The 14,370-nt window shown below is 41.5% G+C and overlaps 2 protein-coding genes across 4 annotated transcripts in view; one reads left to right on the forward strand and one right to left on the reverse strand.

Annotated features, from left to right (window-relative positions):
• The window catches only part of LOC115570383 (receptor activity-modifying protein 3), a 34,488-nt gene extending 30,856 nt beyond the window's left edge, over window positions 1-3,632 (reverse strand). Inside the window, exon 1 of the mRNA XM_030398925.1 lies at window positions 3,225-3,632. Coding sequence (XP_030254785.1) covers window positions 3,225-3,276 — 52 coding nt within the window. The 5' untranslated portion in view covers window positions 3,277-3,632. The remainder of the gene's footprint in view (window positions 1-3,224) is intronic.
• A 2,066-nt stretch (window positions 3,633-5,698) lies between these two features.
• The window catches only part of LOC115569854 (mucin-17), a 37,582-nt gene continuing 28,910 nt past the window's right edge, over window positions 5,699-14,370 (forward strand). Inside the window, exons 1-4 of one of the 3 annotated variants that reach the window (XM_030398023.1) lie at window positions 5,699-6,045; window positions 10,919-11,028; window positions 11,135-11,300; window positions 14,063-14,108. In XM_030398023.1, the coding sequence (XP_030253883.1) occupies window positions 5,939-6,045; window positions 10,919-11,028; window positions 11,135-11,300; window positions 14,063-14,108 (429 nt within the window). In that variant the 5' untranslated portion in view covers window positions 5,699-5,938. The remainder of the gene's footprint in view (window positions 6,046-10,918; window positions 11,029-11,134; window positions 11,301-14,062; window positions 14,109-14,370) is intronic. The other 2 variants (XM_030398025.1, XM_030398026.1) reach the window with 2 other exon arrangements.

Below are 14,370 nucleotides of genomic sequence, written 5' to 3' on the forward strand. Positions count from 1 at the left end.
GTGTTTCAGGTCAGCAGGCCGAGCATGGTAGAATAGATTATGTCCTGGATAATCTTTAGCTCTTCATGCAGTTGTGTAGCAAACACCAGAGGCCTCACAAGGTGCTTTTGTTGAAGTTTTCTGTCAAGGTTGGATGGCAGACTTTCTAAACTCTGACTGAACATCCTTCCTCTCAGTCCATCGAACTTCTGTAGTTGAAACATGGGCTGAAAATATCCTTTTTCATTTCTCGATTTTCACCATTAAAGCACACTTTTGCTTTAAAGATAGGCATGAGCTCCGCGTCGTCTGTTTGCGCGCTGAGTCTCACGTTGCATTATTTACGATACGTCGCCTAAATCCATGTGAGGTCATTCGACCAATAAGCGAAGCCACTGTTAGCCCCGTCACTCTGTTGGTTTGTTAACAAAGCGTGGAATTGCTAGTTAATAAGGTTTTGTGAAGTCTGGAAACAAAAGTAGGGGACATTAAATTCCGCGATAATGGACGCCTTGGAGATTGATCTCAGTCAAAAACCATCAGATTGTCTCTCCCTATCTCTCCACCTCCTGACAGGACAGGTCATAAACATGTGTTGTGAACGTGATTTAACATTTATTGGAGAAATAAAATTATGGTACATGTGACAACATTTTATCATGGCGACTGGGCGTCAACGCCTCAGATTTCTTCACTTCAGAAATAATTTGCCCTTAAATGACTAAACTTGAAAGCATTTCAGGCCCAGAATATGCAGGTGATAAAAAAAAAAAAAAAAAAAAAAAAACACCGCGTATAACAACATCCACGTGTAAGGAAACATATGGACGTTAGACACATGCTCTGAAATGAGCTCAACACACTGAAATCCCCTCACCGGTCTATGAATAGTACTTTCAAAAAACATTTTCTTCACAACAATGTTTTTGTCAGATGGCAGTGGAAGAGAAGCACCCCAAGGCATTTTCCCTCGCTGTGAGAGAGTATGAATAGCTGTTTATTGGGGTAAGCAGATGCTCCGCAGTCAGTGGGAATCACTCGATGCAGATGGGGACCTTGCACTCTACATTTCTGCTGCATCCACCACTCTGGCCTCAGACTGAGAGCAACCATCAGAATGCCTCAATCTGAGTCTACGAGTCATGTTCTGGTTTTCTTAGAACACAATGGAATCCATCTCCCTTCTTCCCAGTGGGGGTTCTTGATGGGAAACTCTTTTAGTCTAGACAAGAGCTATCACAGGAAACTACTGCTACTCTTGACAGCATGGGAATATAACCTCCCATTGCTTTGATAGCAGCAGCTGCTGTGAAATCGCCCCATTTGTCATTTTTGGACACTCGAAAACGCGAATGAAAGTCGGCTTGATCACACATAAATCTTTTTTTTTTCTCTGCTGCCTTCCATTACACTGGAATCGGCATTTTGAAAGACACGCTTCAAGTCAGAGAAGGACCGTCTGAGCTAGTTCTCCACTTGGCCTTACAGCGCCGTGGGGCCACAGCTGTTACGTGGCAGGGATCCAGCGGAGTCCAAGCTGGAGGTCTTGGCAGGACACAAAAACCACGTCTTCTTGTCTCTATACACTTGAGCTGCAATCTTTGGATTCAGTCAATTAATGGGTTAGTTGATCTGAAAATCGTTTCAGTCTTTTTTCAAGCTAAAATGTCAAACATTTCCTGGTTCCAGCTTCTTAAATGTGAGCATTCGTTGCTTTTCTTTGTCATTCGTGACAGTAAATGAAGACAGTTTGGGTTTTGGACCACTGGTTGGACAGAAAGTAGCAATTTGAAGACTGTGGGAAATGTTGTGGACTAAACCAGGGGGTGCCAAAACTGAGGCTGAATGGTGGACAGCAGCCAAAAGCAAACACCTGCTGTGTAAATATGCTAAATGGTACCACGCTGTAAATAGAAGTGCTGAGAAGCACGTGAGGAAAAAATAATCGTGTTTGTTTAGGCATGAAAATCGATTAATGAAATGATGAAAAGCTAAAACCCTGTATCACCGGTTTCAGACATTTTTCAAGACATTCGCTGGTTCCCGCTTCTCAAATGTAAGAATTTCACGCTTTCCTTTAACATTTAGGATATCAAATGAAGAGTCTTTGGGTTTTGGACTGTTGTTTGGACAGAAGAAACAATCTGAAGATGTCCCTTTGGGCTCTTTTGGGATATCTTTTTAAATTTTACAGACCAATCGATCTAGTTGCAGCCCTACTACACGCTTAGCTCTTTTTAAAAAAGCCAAAGAACTTCCAAAAGTCTGTTGGATCGTTGCTTACGTCGTTTATCCACCCTCAGGTTAAACGCTCTGGAGCCTCAACTGTTCTCTACAGCCACCACAGATAAGAGTCTGAGGTTTTTTTTTGAAGTCCTGGATCCCCTGACTCATATGTCCACATGGGAGCAGGTCATTTAAATCAGTGTCAGACTAAACATCAGCTCAACAGCTGCTCCCTCAGAGCACTCGGCTTGCTTCAGCGGCTCCTGGAGAGACTCTGTGCTGCAAACCAGCTCAGTATCCGAACTCCTCGTCACCACTGAGTCACAGCGCTGCTTCTACTCTGCTGATCCTGCTACCGCCACACTCCTGGGTTCCACCGCAGATTATGCTCTCTGACTCTTCTCAATCAAGCGTCCCCTCAGGCGCCGAGCAGGACAGAGCAGCAAACACCTGAGCCCCAACAACAAGTTGGAGCCATGTGCATGCCTCAGCGAGAGGGCTCACATGTAGCATCATTTCATACATGATTTCATCCCTGTGCCACCAGTTAATGAGCCAGATCCACAAATTCCCATTGGCCACGATATAGGTCAGGTCTGTCCATTGGGGCGTGATGCCACGGCACATCACTGTATGTCCTCCTCTCACAGCACGCCCTGAGAGATGGGATTGATGTTCCTGATACTGCTTAGCAATACTAATTATGTGCACTTTGCAACCTGACAGGCAGCGCTCAGGGAGAAATAATGTGATGGATGGAGGCATGTGCAGCCACAGCAACACACTGGATCCAGTGTGTGATAGCATGGAGTCATTAACTGTTAGATATTAAAAAATGGGACTGGTGGGCAAAAGTGGAGCAAAAGAAACTGCACACAGCAGGGCTTTTGTGCAGCGTGACATTTCTGCCTGTAATAACACTATCCATCAGTGTTTGGGTGAGTTATGCGGGGATGGTTTCGGTCGCTCTCACATGTGCTCTGCAAATGAAAGAAACGGTGTAATGGAGCCATACTCACCTAAAATCCCAACAACAAAAAGTTTCAGCACCGCGAACTCATTTGTATCCATCACGCTGTGGGAATCCAGGATCACTCTGAATGAAACCTCAGCTGCAGCTCCGTGGGAATGAACATTTGTAGCGGACCATTATTGACCAAAAAAAAAGAAATTAAAAAAAAAAAAAGAATTATCCCAAATGTGCAGGTCCGACTCCCATCATGCTGTCATGGGTCGACAGGAATGTGGATGAAGGATCTGGAAGAAAGGAGGTGGGGGGAAAAAGTGGAAGAAGAAGATGCGAGAGAAAATCGGATCCCAGAGCGTGGTGTGTGACTCGGGATGGTCGCGACCACTTCTCCTGTGAGGAGTCACAGCTCAGGACCAGTCCCGCTGTCCTGCATCCTCCGTGGGAGGAGGAGGGGGAGGAGGAGGAGGGAGGAGGAGAGGGGAGGAGGGAGGAGGTCTACTGAGTTACTGTGCACTTAGTCCCTCTCATTCTCCCGTTCATTTCCATTTAAATGTGAGATAACATACAGAGCTTTACGCACAGAAGCATTAGGAATCCAGTAAATGCGCCAATAAAATGGTCACAAGGCACAGTTTTTTTTATTATTATTATAACAGACATCTGAACACACACACACACACACACACACAATTACATTTAATGGAGCTGTCGTGTCAAGCGTGCCCTGTAACAATTTTCATCAAGTCATGCCGTGATCGAAAATAACACGTCATAACTCTAATATGATTGATACGTGATTACGATCATCTAACGTTTAATCTCTCTTTAATCAGGCTGCATCCCTGAAACAACTGTCAGAGTCAGACGAACCTTTATTTTTTTTTTTTCTGTGCAGCAACACTGACCTCTGCTGGTGGCTGGCGAAATTGCACCCCGATCAGACATTTAGTCCAGACTGCCCGGATTCACTCAAAAGAACAAACAAAACCAACAAACAATTCTAAATTCAGTGTAATTGGTCATATTTAAAGGTGCATTCTGTAGTTTTGGAGAATACATTAATGCCTAAACAAACAAAATACATTAACTGTGACGGAGACTTTGTTTATTAAGTTTATTCAGGCATTAAAAAATCAGTCAGTGAAGATCTTTCGCTTCTGGTTAACTTATTTCCCCAAAACTGCGTAGTCCACCTTTAAGTAGAAACTGAGCCAAGAGTTGCTGGTAGGTGATGGAGAGTGTTGAAGTCTGAAAGACGTTTGTTCTGTTTTGTTTTGTCAGTCTGGAGGAACACAGACTCTCACAGACAGTTATGAACCACTTATCATCAATAAGCTCCTCACAGGTAAAATAAACATGTCTGCCAAAATATGCTCCACTATTGCCACACTGCTTTTAAATGGCCCACAGCACAAAAGCCATCATAATAAAGTCTATGCACCACTAATTTGGGGCTTGAGGGATGATGAATAGTTGGAATCAGTTGTTCTAAATGATCTTAAATCACCAGAGGCCGTATTTGAGGTTTTTATTTTTCTTCTTTTTTATGATGATTGTTGTATGATTGATTTTAGTGCCTAATGTGCCTGAGAACAGAGTATTAATGAGTTTGGGTCATTGCGACATTAGTCGCGTTGTATTTTCTGAATTAGCACACATGATCATGTGGTTTAGCTTTAAATTAGCTTTTATTTAAGGATTTTCACAAACCAAATCCGTGAATACATATAGATTTCTGGCAATAATTTAGCAAACTTAGTGTCTTTGTAGCTGATCAAAATGTTTGATAATGAGCCAACACATGAAAATGATTATGCCTCCAGTTTTTATCTATATCAAATTTTAGAAGACATCGTCACCACAATTGGTCTGTTATATGATGTCTGGCTCCTGACCAATCAGTGCTCAGAGGGATAATCTGACATATTTGGTTACTAGTTGTTTTACAGATTTAGATTTTTTCACACATAGCAGTTGTACAATGTTTGGACTCTTGGCTGGACAAACCAAGAACTGTGAAGGCGTCACTTTGGGTTCCGGGCAGTGGAGGAAAGAGGACAGAAAATCTGTTAACAAATATGAACACAGTTACATTACTCAGAGTTTTGGTTACTTTTTAACTGTCAATAACAAGGTTTTTGTTTTTCTCAATCTTCAATCTAAATTACTGTCTACTCCTGCTTTATTCTGCTCAGTGGATATTTTTACAAACCAAACAGCCAATAAATGAATGGAGAAAATAATTAGTAGATTAATGAAAGTTGCAGTTCAATACAAAATCGCTCAACCAACTGAGTGTGAGGATGATGCTTTCACAATAATGTAAGAGTGATGATAATGCAATCATATAATATAGGCCTATAACAGTCAGAGAGGACATTTTACTGTTACTTTGAATACTTTTAAGTATTAAATATTAACTGGACGACATTGTTTTACTTATGCAACATTTTAAATGCAGTAATGTCACTTGTCGCACAGTGTGATATCTGTACTTTCACTTGAGTACGGGATCTGAATAGTGCCTCCAGGAGAAGGAAATGGCCGAAGGGGGCACTTTTCAGGAAAGGGACGCAGCCGCCAGTAATCAGCTGTCTGTCTGCCAGGAGGTGTTGAACTTTCACCTCCACATTGACGATGATGATGGTGATGATGGTGAGTGGCACCGAGTGGACACCTGGCGTGCTCGCTGTGAATTCCTCTCCACATTTCTAAGATGCGCCGGTGTGACCGCTGAATGCTGACCGAACCGGTTAAAATAGGATGTCAACAAGTGACGCAGGAGAGTCGGAGCTCAGAGTTGTTGTAGGAGGAGAGACAGCTACGCCTCAGTACGGGACAGCACGAGCAACACGGTGTACAGCCGCCAGGTACGTCCACACGGCTCCAAACTACCCTTTAACAGCGATTTTAATCTTTGCTTTGTGTGCGCTGCTCTTCCTTTCAGCCCGCTTCATGTCGCCGAGCACTTTCTGTGACTCTGTTTTAGCGTGCTGGAGACTTCTGAGCCGGGGCTCGAGCGCTGTTCTGCGAGCCCTCGCCGAACTCCGTGTGCAAATCTGCATGTTTAACGTTGCAACGCGTGTCCGGACGAATTTCACGACTCTCACAGCCCAGCGAAGACGTCTCACGGTTCAAGGCTTGGTTCGAGCGAATTCGGCGCTAAGCTGCTCCAGCGATATGACATTTTATACCCGGTTCTCAGCTCGGAACTGCCCTCACGTTACTGTGTTTGGCAGATGGATGCGCGAATAACTTGAGAAGAAAGTCGAATGTTTTTCACTACAGAGTGTTTTGTGTGCTACTTTGTGTACAAGCAGCTGTGCTGTTGATCAGAAGTGGCTGCTCACGAGTCGTGTGCTCCTTGGTGTTGGTGTACGGAAGTTGCCAGATTTTTGACGGAGGTTCGGTGGGACACGCTCCTCTTCTGACTTATGAAGCGTGACGTATCTGGCTACACTTGCAGAGGTTGAATGTAGGAGATATGTAAGCAGGTTTTTGGAGTGAATGCTGTAGTGTATGAACTCATCTTAGTCTGGTTATGCAGCTTACATGCCGCCCAAGACTAGATTTGTATGGGTGTATTCAGTAATCCACATAGGCCTACTGCAAACCAGCATCATTTGGCTGATGTATTATGGAGCAGTTCAGCTTTGGTGGCTTAGCAGGCGAGCTCATACATGCACATCCAGGCTCGCAGTATCTCAAAGATCCCGGCATGGATGCAAAGTGCAGCTGCCTGTGCACGTCCAGAGCCTTACCACTGTAACTCATCTGCACATCCTTCTGCTAATTCCCTCTAAACCTCTCTACTGTATACCCATCCATAGGCTCAAAGGTAAACAGCTCTGCTGGAAGCCTGACAGACGCTGAAGGTGCGGCAGCAAACAGGGCAGGTCTTACTTTGTCCTGCCAACTTTTTGTTGCCACTCATCTAGTCAGTACAAAGTCATTAAGATCTCCTTGGATGAGTCTCAAGAAGTTTAGGGTGTAAAATAATTTGCAGTAGTTTTGAACATTGCTTGTATCGAGTACACACCCACACTTCGGTTCAGGCTGGATCTTAGTGGTTATGTAAGTGTTAGCTGGCAGATAGAGCGGGCACACACCCACAGCGAGGCTGACCTCAAGTGAAGAATACACCGACATACTTGTATGAGACACACACTGCACATAATGGTTGCAGCCCAAATAGCCTCTCAGAGGATAACAATTAGTCATCAGCTCGCAGAGCATGAAAACAAACTGAGGGGAGGTTCACACAGTGCTGATAACTGATGTATGTCACATGGCTGCAGCAGCCCTGACTGGTGGTTACAGGTTGTTTCATTTTGTCAACACCGGATTAGAGGTCACTAATGCCTGAGATTAATTTTAGGGATTTTACTCTTAAAATGGGATATACTATAAACTTAAAAAACATTCAATTAAATCCATAGAAAATAAGGGTGTCCTTTTACCCTGATGCATTAGAAAAAGTCAGGTTGCACCCAACAGTTACTGTCTTTGTCAAATAATCTCTTAATTATTTTTTAAAGCGCTTGTTTTGCTTATGTAAAGCTAGAAAATAGAGACGTTTTAAAATCCTCTGCTTGACTGACTTGTGATCTGTAAAGTCAAACAGAGACAAGTTAAAAAGAGAAAACTGAGAAAAACAGAAAATCCTGACATCTGAGCAGTTTGAACTAGAGTATGTTTGTCTTTTTTTTTCTTTTTGCTCATCACAATTAACTATCAACTAATATGGTAATTCCCAGTTGGGAATACTTGGACTGCCAGACTTTCTGTGGCATTGACGAGGAGCTCCCTGGAAAGATTATTTTCACTGTTAATTTGTCGTGGATTTTTTGCAATTGATACTGATGACTGATGATTACCCACGTTTATGCACACATGAAATGGAGAAAGGCCAAAATGAAATGAGCAAAGATTAATTGATTAATTAATCAACTAAGTAATTAATATGACCTTCTTCTTGTTTCTTGGTTGGTCACAAACCAACTTTCAAGCTGCAAACAGCCACCTGCTGAATCGGAGTTTGTAAATGCTGCATCTGGTTTCATCTCAATGTTTTTATTCGTAGACTACAATTTCACAGATACAGATAAATAGCTGATAACATGAAATGTCACGCATTGGGCTGATAAATGTCATGCATCACTAACATGTATTCATTCAAAGCTGCAGCCACTGATCTGCTACGGGCAGTGTGGCTTATCTGCGATGATCAAAGGTCGAAACAACAGGAATGTAAACGGCAGCAATTTTAAAAATAGATGAATGGTTCAAGCCATTTTTCAAGCCAAAACAGTATTTGCTCATTCCAGCTTTTACAAATGTCAGGAGTTGATTCTTTTCTTTGCCATATAGGACAGCAAGCTGAGTCTGAAGTCTTTGGGTTTGGAACTATTGATTGGACAACATAAACAAACTGAATATGTCAACTTTGGTTCTAGAGAATTATGATGGGCATTTTCTGACATAATATGGACGAAACCATTAATCATAAAAATGATCAAATAATAATCCACAGATTCAACAACTATAGTTAAACTGCTGCCTTCCTACTTCCTATCAATCATAGCACTGATATTGCTGTGATATGATCCGCTTTCTTCTGTTGCCTGCAGGAGAGGTGGGATTAAAAACACTCCGTACCATCAATATGGAAGGCGTGTTGGCTTTGGCACGGAGCTAGCTGTTGAAGATCTCCCTCCCGCCAATCCTCCCTGCTCATTTTTCTCTGTGTCTCTCTCATGTCATGTCACGTCAGGCTTTTTTACAAGCTTAACAGATATTAAGCTCTAATGGGGCCCATGAGTCGTCCCTGAAGGCAAGGTGGATAGGGATAGGTGGAGACGTTCAGTGGTATTAAGGAAGGTCAAGAGAGACAAACCAAAGGGCTTCACTCTTTGATCACACAAAGCACTGCGGTTTACACAAAGACTATTGATCCTAGGTAGCAATTTCCATCCACTTATAAACCTCTGAACTGAGAGAGGGAGAGAGAGGGATCCTGGAATGTCCTGTGACAGATAACTGCTTTGGTTTATTTGTTATGTTTCACGTACAAAGGTTGCGGTGACACGTACATCCATTTTTAGATAACTGCCTCATCCACGTTGTGGTGTGATCGTCGTGCTCGGCAGTTGGAACACTAGCGTGGGTTCAGCGTTGGGTTGCAGCAGTAAATGTGCATATGCATGTTTTAGTGACTGTGTGAGTGGGTGTGTTAGCTCTGCGCTCTGGTTGTAAGAGAGAAAGTGTGGTGCGAGCAGAGTCGAAAATTGTTATATAACCGCAGCTTATCAGTCGAGCACTGCCCCGCTGATAATATGAGGGAAGCATGACCGGTTGAGCTTCATTCCGTGAACCTTTAGCACTAATTACATTTTTATACAAATCAGATTACGAGAAAGGGAGAATGGTGTATGTACATCGTCAGCTTATCATTCAAACAGTCATATTTAAGGCAAAAACACCACATTTTTTTTTTGTATATGTACAAATGTGAGGCTATATAGCCCTGTTCACCCACGATGAGCATTACCTGTGAACCTCTCGTAATGTAATTGCAGATTAGACTGTGATCCCAATCCCATGCAAATCTGCTGTGTCTGTCATTTGTAAAGTGAAAAATTCTGCCGCATATTTCCCCCCATATTTTGCCAAACAAAGAGTTTCTGTGATAATATCTGTCTTGTTTGGTCAGACAACTGAACTGAGACATCTGATCACAGCTCATAATCAACAGCTGTGCTATGAGGATGGCTATATTGGCATTTAAGGGTGATGGCAAAGAATGTTAGGAACATATTCAAGTACAGCCACAAGGCATATTTTACTTCATTAAAGAAAAAGAAGCATAATTGTATTCATGCTTGTAACAAATGTAGAAAGTAGGCAAATTAAATCTCAATTATTTGATGGCTATAAAATATGCTTGTCTTCTGAAAATAGACGTCACACAGACATATCATATCCATGAGATAATGTCAGGAAATCCAACAGACTTTGCTTATCCTCCTGCTAATGAACCACACAAACACAATCGTTTGGTGGTACTTTCTAGATTACAAGAGGTGTACTGCTAAAACTAGAGCCGTGCAAAAAGGACTTGTAACAGTAAACAGAATGTCTTTTGGTTTTGGACTGTTTGGTTGAACAACAACATGTTATCTTGGGCTGAAGCAATATTAGACAGACACTTTAAAAAACAAAACAATGAGCCAAGAAAATATTCACCAATTTTATGCTGGGCCAGAAATGGGATGCTTCATATTTAAGCTTGATTAATGTCTGTGGATTAAATGGTATGTGCACAGCCACTGAAAATATGCCAATGTGACTACATGTTGGGGCTACGGAGATACCAAATGAGGACTACAGGAACAGTTTCTAATGCAAGTAGATATTGGCACTGTGGGGAATATGATTAAGTCACAATTATGTACAATACATGTGTAGTGTTGTGGTGGTGCTGTAGACAGGTGACAGCTATGAAACAAAACATAAGATGCAGGTACAGTATCTACAGTAGGACTATGATTACGTCCTTGTGTTGACCTAATTTTGAACTGTCCCTCAGCAAGAAGCACTGTCTGTCTCTGTGCTTCACTGTGGGGCTGCACAGTCAGCTGCAGGATACGAACTTGAGCCACTCTAAAAAATCCTATGCATTAGAAAAAGTCTTAAATCATTTTAGTAATGGTAACTTTTTTGCCCTTTTTTTTTCTTTTTCAGAGAACAGCAAAATGAAACATTCAGTGAAAGGTTCAGGAACCATTTTGATGAAACCGCAACTAGACAGCAGTGTCACCCATCAGCCATCAGACAAGAAGAAACTCAGAAAGGTGACACACAAAAATCACATGCACATGAGGCACATATTATCTCTGTCAAATGTTTGAATTTACATAAGTGAGCAGAACATAATCCCCTATTCTGAATCTATTACAGCACTAACACAGGAAGCAGCTGCCCGTTGTGGTGATTCACAGGTCCAGACCCAGAAGCCAACTGGACCCAGATTCACCTCCTGCCTCTCCATCAGATGCTCCAGGAAGCTAGGCCCTGACAACCCAGAGCTAAGAATCAAGAAGAATTTAGACCCCTGTCTACACAGGTAAACAAGAAATACATATACCCTGTGACAAATGTTAATGAAATTGAGCACTGACCATGAATGCAGAAATGATTTCCCTCCGAGTCACAGTTCAAGGAGTAACATGACTTCACTCTTCAGTTAAGACATGGGTGTAGATAAATACTTCAAGCATTCATCAGGGTCCTTAGGCCATTAAATATTTCAGACCAGGAAGAGAAGCACCTGGCCCATGACAATGTTTTCTGCAATATATGCATTCAAAATGACCCCTTGTGTGCCACTGAAACCCTAGAGTACACAGCAATCAAGTCTAAATGTTCCGACCTGAGCAGAAAAATAAGATTTAATGACACAATGAAGCTGGTAAATCTGCGAAGACTGGGAAGTGATGGGGAGGTGCGGGACAATCATATTATTACTTAATATCTGTTAAGCTATTATATCATAAAAAGACAGCAGCAAGGTGATAGGCTAACAGTGAAAGAGTGTCGCTGCGCTATTGGATAGATGTGTCCGGGTGATGTTAGCAGCTGAAATCAATTGACGGCCCCAAATAATGACAGGCCAGTAAGAGTGAGTATAAGTGAGAGGGGTGAATGAAAGGGACGGTATGAGACTTTGGCGAGAGCTTAATTTTACAAGAGATTTATTAGTTGCTTGTTACTGCAGGTTGGTGAAAAATAGATTTTTAGAAGCTTCACTATTCTTTCGTGAAAAATTGTATCTTGAAGATGAAATGTCATTAATCGGAAATGTAAAAGTTCTCGACTAGGGATGGGGCAATATAAGATTTCATTGCAGATCACGATAAAAAGAAATACGTTTATCGTGATGTAATTCCATTGTTTGGATAATCATAAATCAGAATGATTGTAAACATTTTCACGTCAGTGATTTGAAAAATCTGTCTAGTTTGACAACCTACATATTGACTTTCTAATTTATTTTCAAATGCTGACGGCAAACTTCCCACAAAAAAACAGTTAAATCTGATGTGTTGAAATGGATTTGCAACAAAAGTAGGACAGGAAAATGAGGTACCCACCTGCTGAACCCACCCAATCAAGGTGTGCCTAGAGTTTTCCACCCCTGTTTGTTATCTTAAAACAGGTCTTAACCATTCCCTCAACTTTCCGAACAATGAGGTGTTTCAATCATGATTTGGAAGTTGCACAAGCCAACATCCCAGGAGTGGTTTCTGTGGTCTGGAATAGGTACACCTGGCACTAATGGTTGTATCACAAGTCATCTCCAACATTTAGTCAAACAGTAACTGAACCACTGAACCCTGTCTGCATACTGTAGCCTGTGACACACTAACTAGAGCAGTCAGCCCTTTGTATAAATAAGGAGGTGCAGATTATTATGTGACCCCTAAAAGTAGGTTGGACATGATTGTGTTTATGTGTGTTTTCATGAGTTGACCGTATGTTTGTATTGGTCTGCATTTGAACGTCACACTTCATGCCCCGATAGCCAGTGTAGGAAGATAAAAAGCTCTTACCGCCCTTTCAGCAGCCCAGCTTTACAGTCTTTACCCAACTTATCACAAATAATTTACCTGCAAGCTGTTTCTTTGCCTGACAGTACTCCCTGTAGTCAGCAGTACAAGAAAAAATTGGAGTCCTATTAGGTTAGACTTGTTGCTTTTTTGGTTGCATAATTGCTTTAGAAATTGTGTGTAATGAAAAAAGAAGGTATATGCCGAATATTTTCCTGAAGCATACTGGAATACACGTGATGCAATGCCAAAGATTATATTGGCCTTGTGACTAGAGGTCAATGATATAACTGGCTTTATATGCTCAAGGGAGAACACACCCATTTTTCCTGCCAGCTAGCCACCTGCATTCTTTCATGCCATCCATGTCCTTATATAGACATGTGTTGAGTGTGTGTGATCATGTGTGGTCCATGTGCTGCATGCACCTGAAAATACCATGCAAGTGCTGTCATAATTTCGTTAAAAGGTGTGACTTTAGTGCACCTGTGACAGTGGGAAAACTGTTAAGTAAAGAGAGAGAGAGGGAGGAGGAAAGGAATGCTGACCATCCTGTTGATCAACATTGCAGTGGCAAAATGATCTCCATGTGATCCTTCAGTGTTTCACAAAAACATTACAGTAGAGCACAGGAAACTCTAGGTGACCAAAATGAAGGTGATTTTTTTTTTTATTTAAAAGCAGCAACAGTTTATTTTCACTGCCTTATCATGAACATACTGGTCTGATCTAGCTGTTCCTAGTGCTTATGTCTTAAGTCTTGTCAGTCACCTTTCTCAGTATCAAACATTTCACAGTTCATTATTGTATGAGTTCCAGACAGGTGTCTATTACATGTCTATTACATATGTATGTGTATATATACATCACAGTAAGCACATAAACACATAGAGTACAGCTTACATGATGAACTTAAAACTCAAGTGACCTAGATTATTAAATGCTGTGTCATGTTTATTCTGTACTACAGTCATTTTTAATGTGCATATCACATCCAGCAATAACAAAATTAAAGTCATATTTATTGATTGATTTATTTACTTACTTACTTATTTATTTAAAGGAAATCCAACAAAAACAGCTGCCCAGTATGTAAGAAAATATGTGATATATTGGTCTAACTTGAGTCAGTGTTGCTCTCATAGCTCATATTTAGGGGATACCTAATGTTTTGTGCAAACTGTACATTATGTACAATCTACAGTTACAGTAGGTGACAAGTCTAATCGCAGATGGTATTCCTAATGGGTTTCATGACTTCTGTCTCCTGTTTTACCAGTTTAACTGAAACACAGAGGACTGAGACTGAGATCAGCAGCTGTCAGGTAAGAATTAGCCACAATCTTGAGCATTACTAATGAATGAATGTTGTCAAGTGACAAGTTCATAGCCTCTGATATTCTTTGAAAACCACATGAAGCAGTTTTCTGTGAAATCATCAAAACATAATAAGTGACATTGTGTACTCTTGAGAACATGAGTCTGGTTATCATTTCAAGAGTTAGAAAAGACAGGGTGTGTGTGCTTTTGTGTGTGTGTCCTTGGAAATCGTTCATGTCTTTCTAAATAACCTGTTTGTCAGGGCCT

This window comes from Sparus aurata, chromosome 19 (assembly GCF_900880675.1).
Source record: "Sparus aurata chromosome 19, fSpaAur1.1, whole genome shotgun sequence".
NCBI classification, from domain to species: domain Eukaryota; kingdom Metazoa; phylum Chordata; class Actinopteri; order Spariformes; family Sparidae; genus Sparus; species Sparus aurata.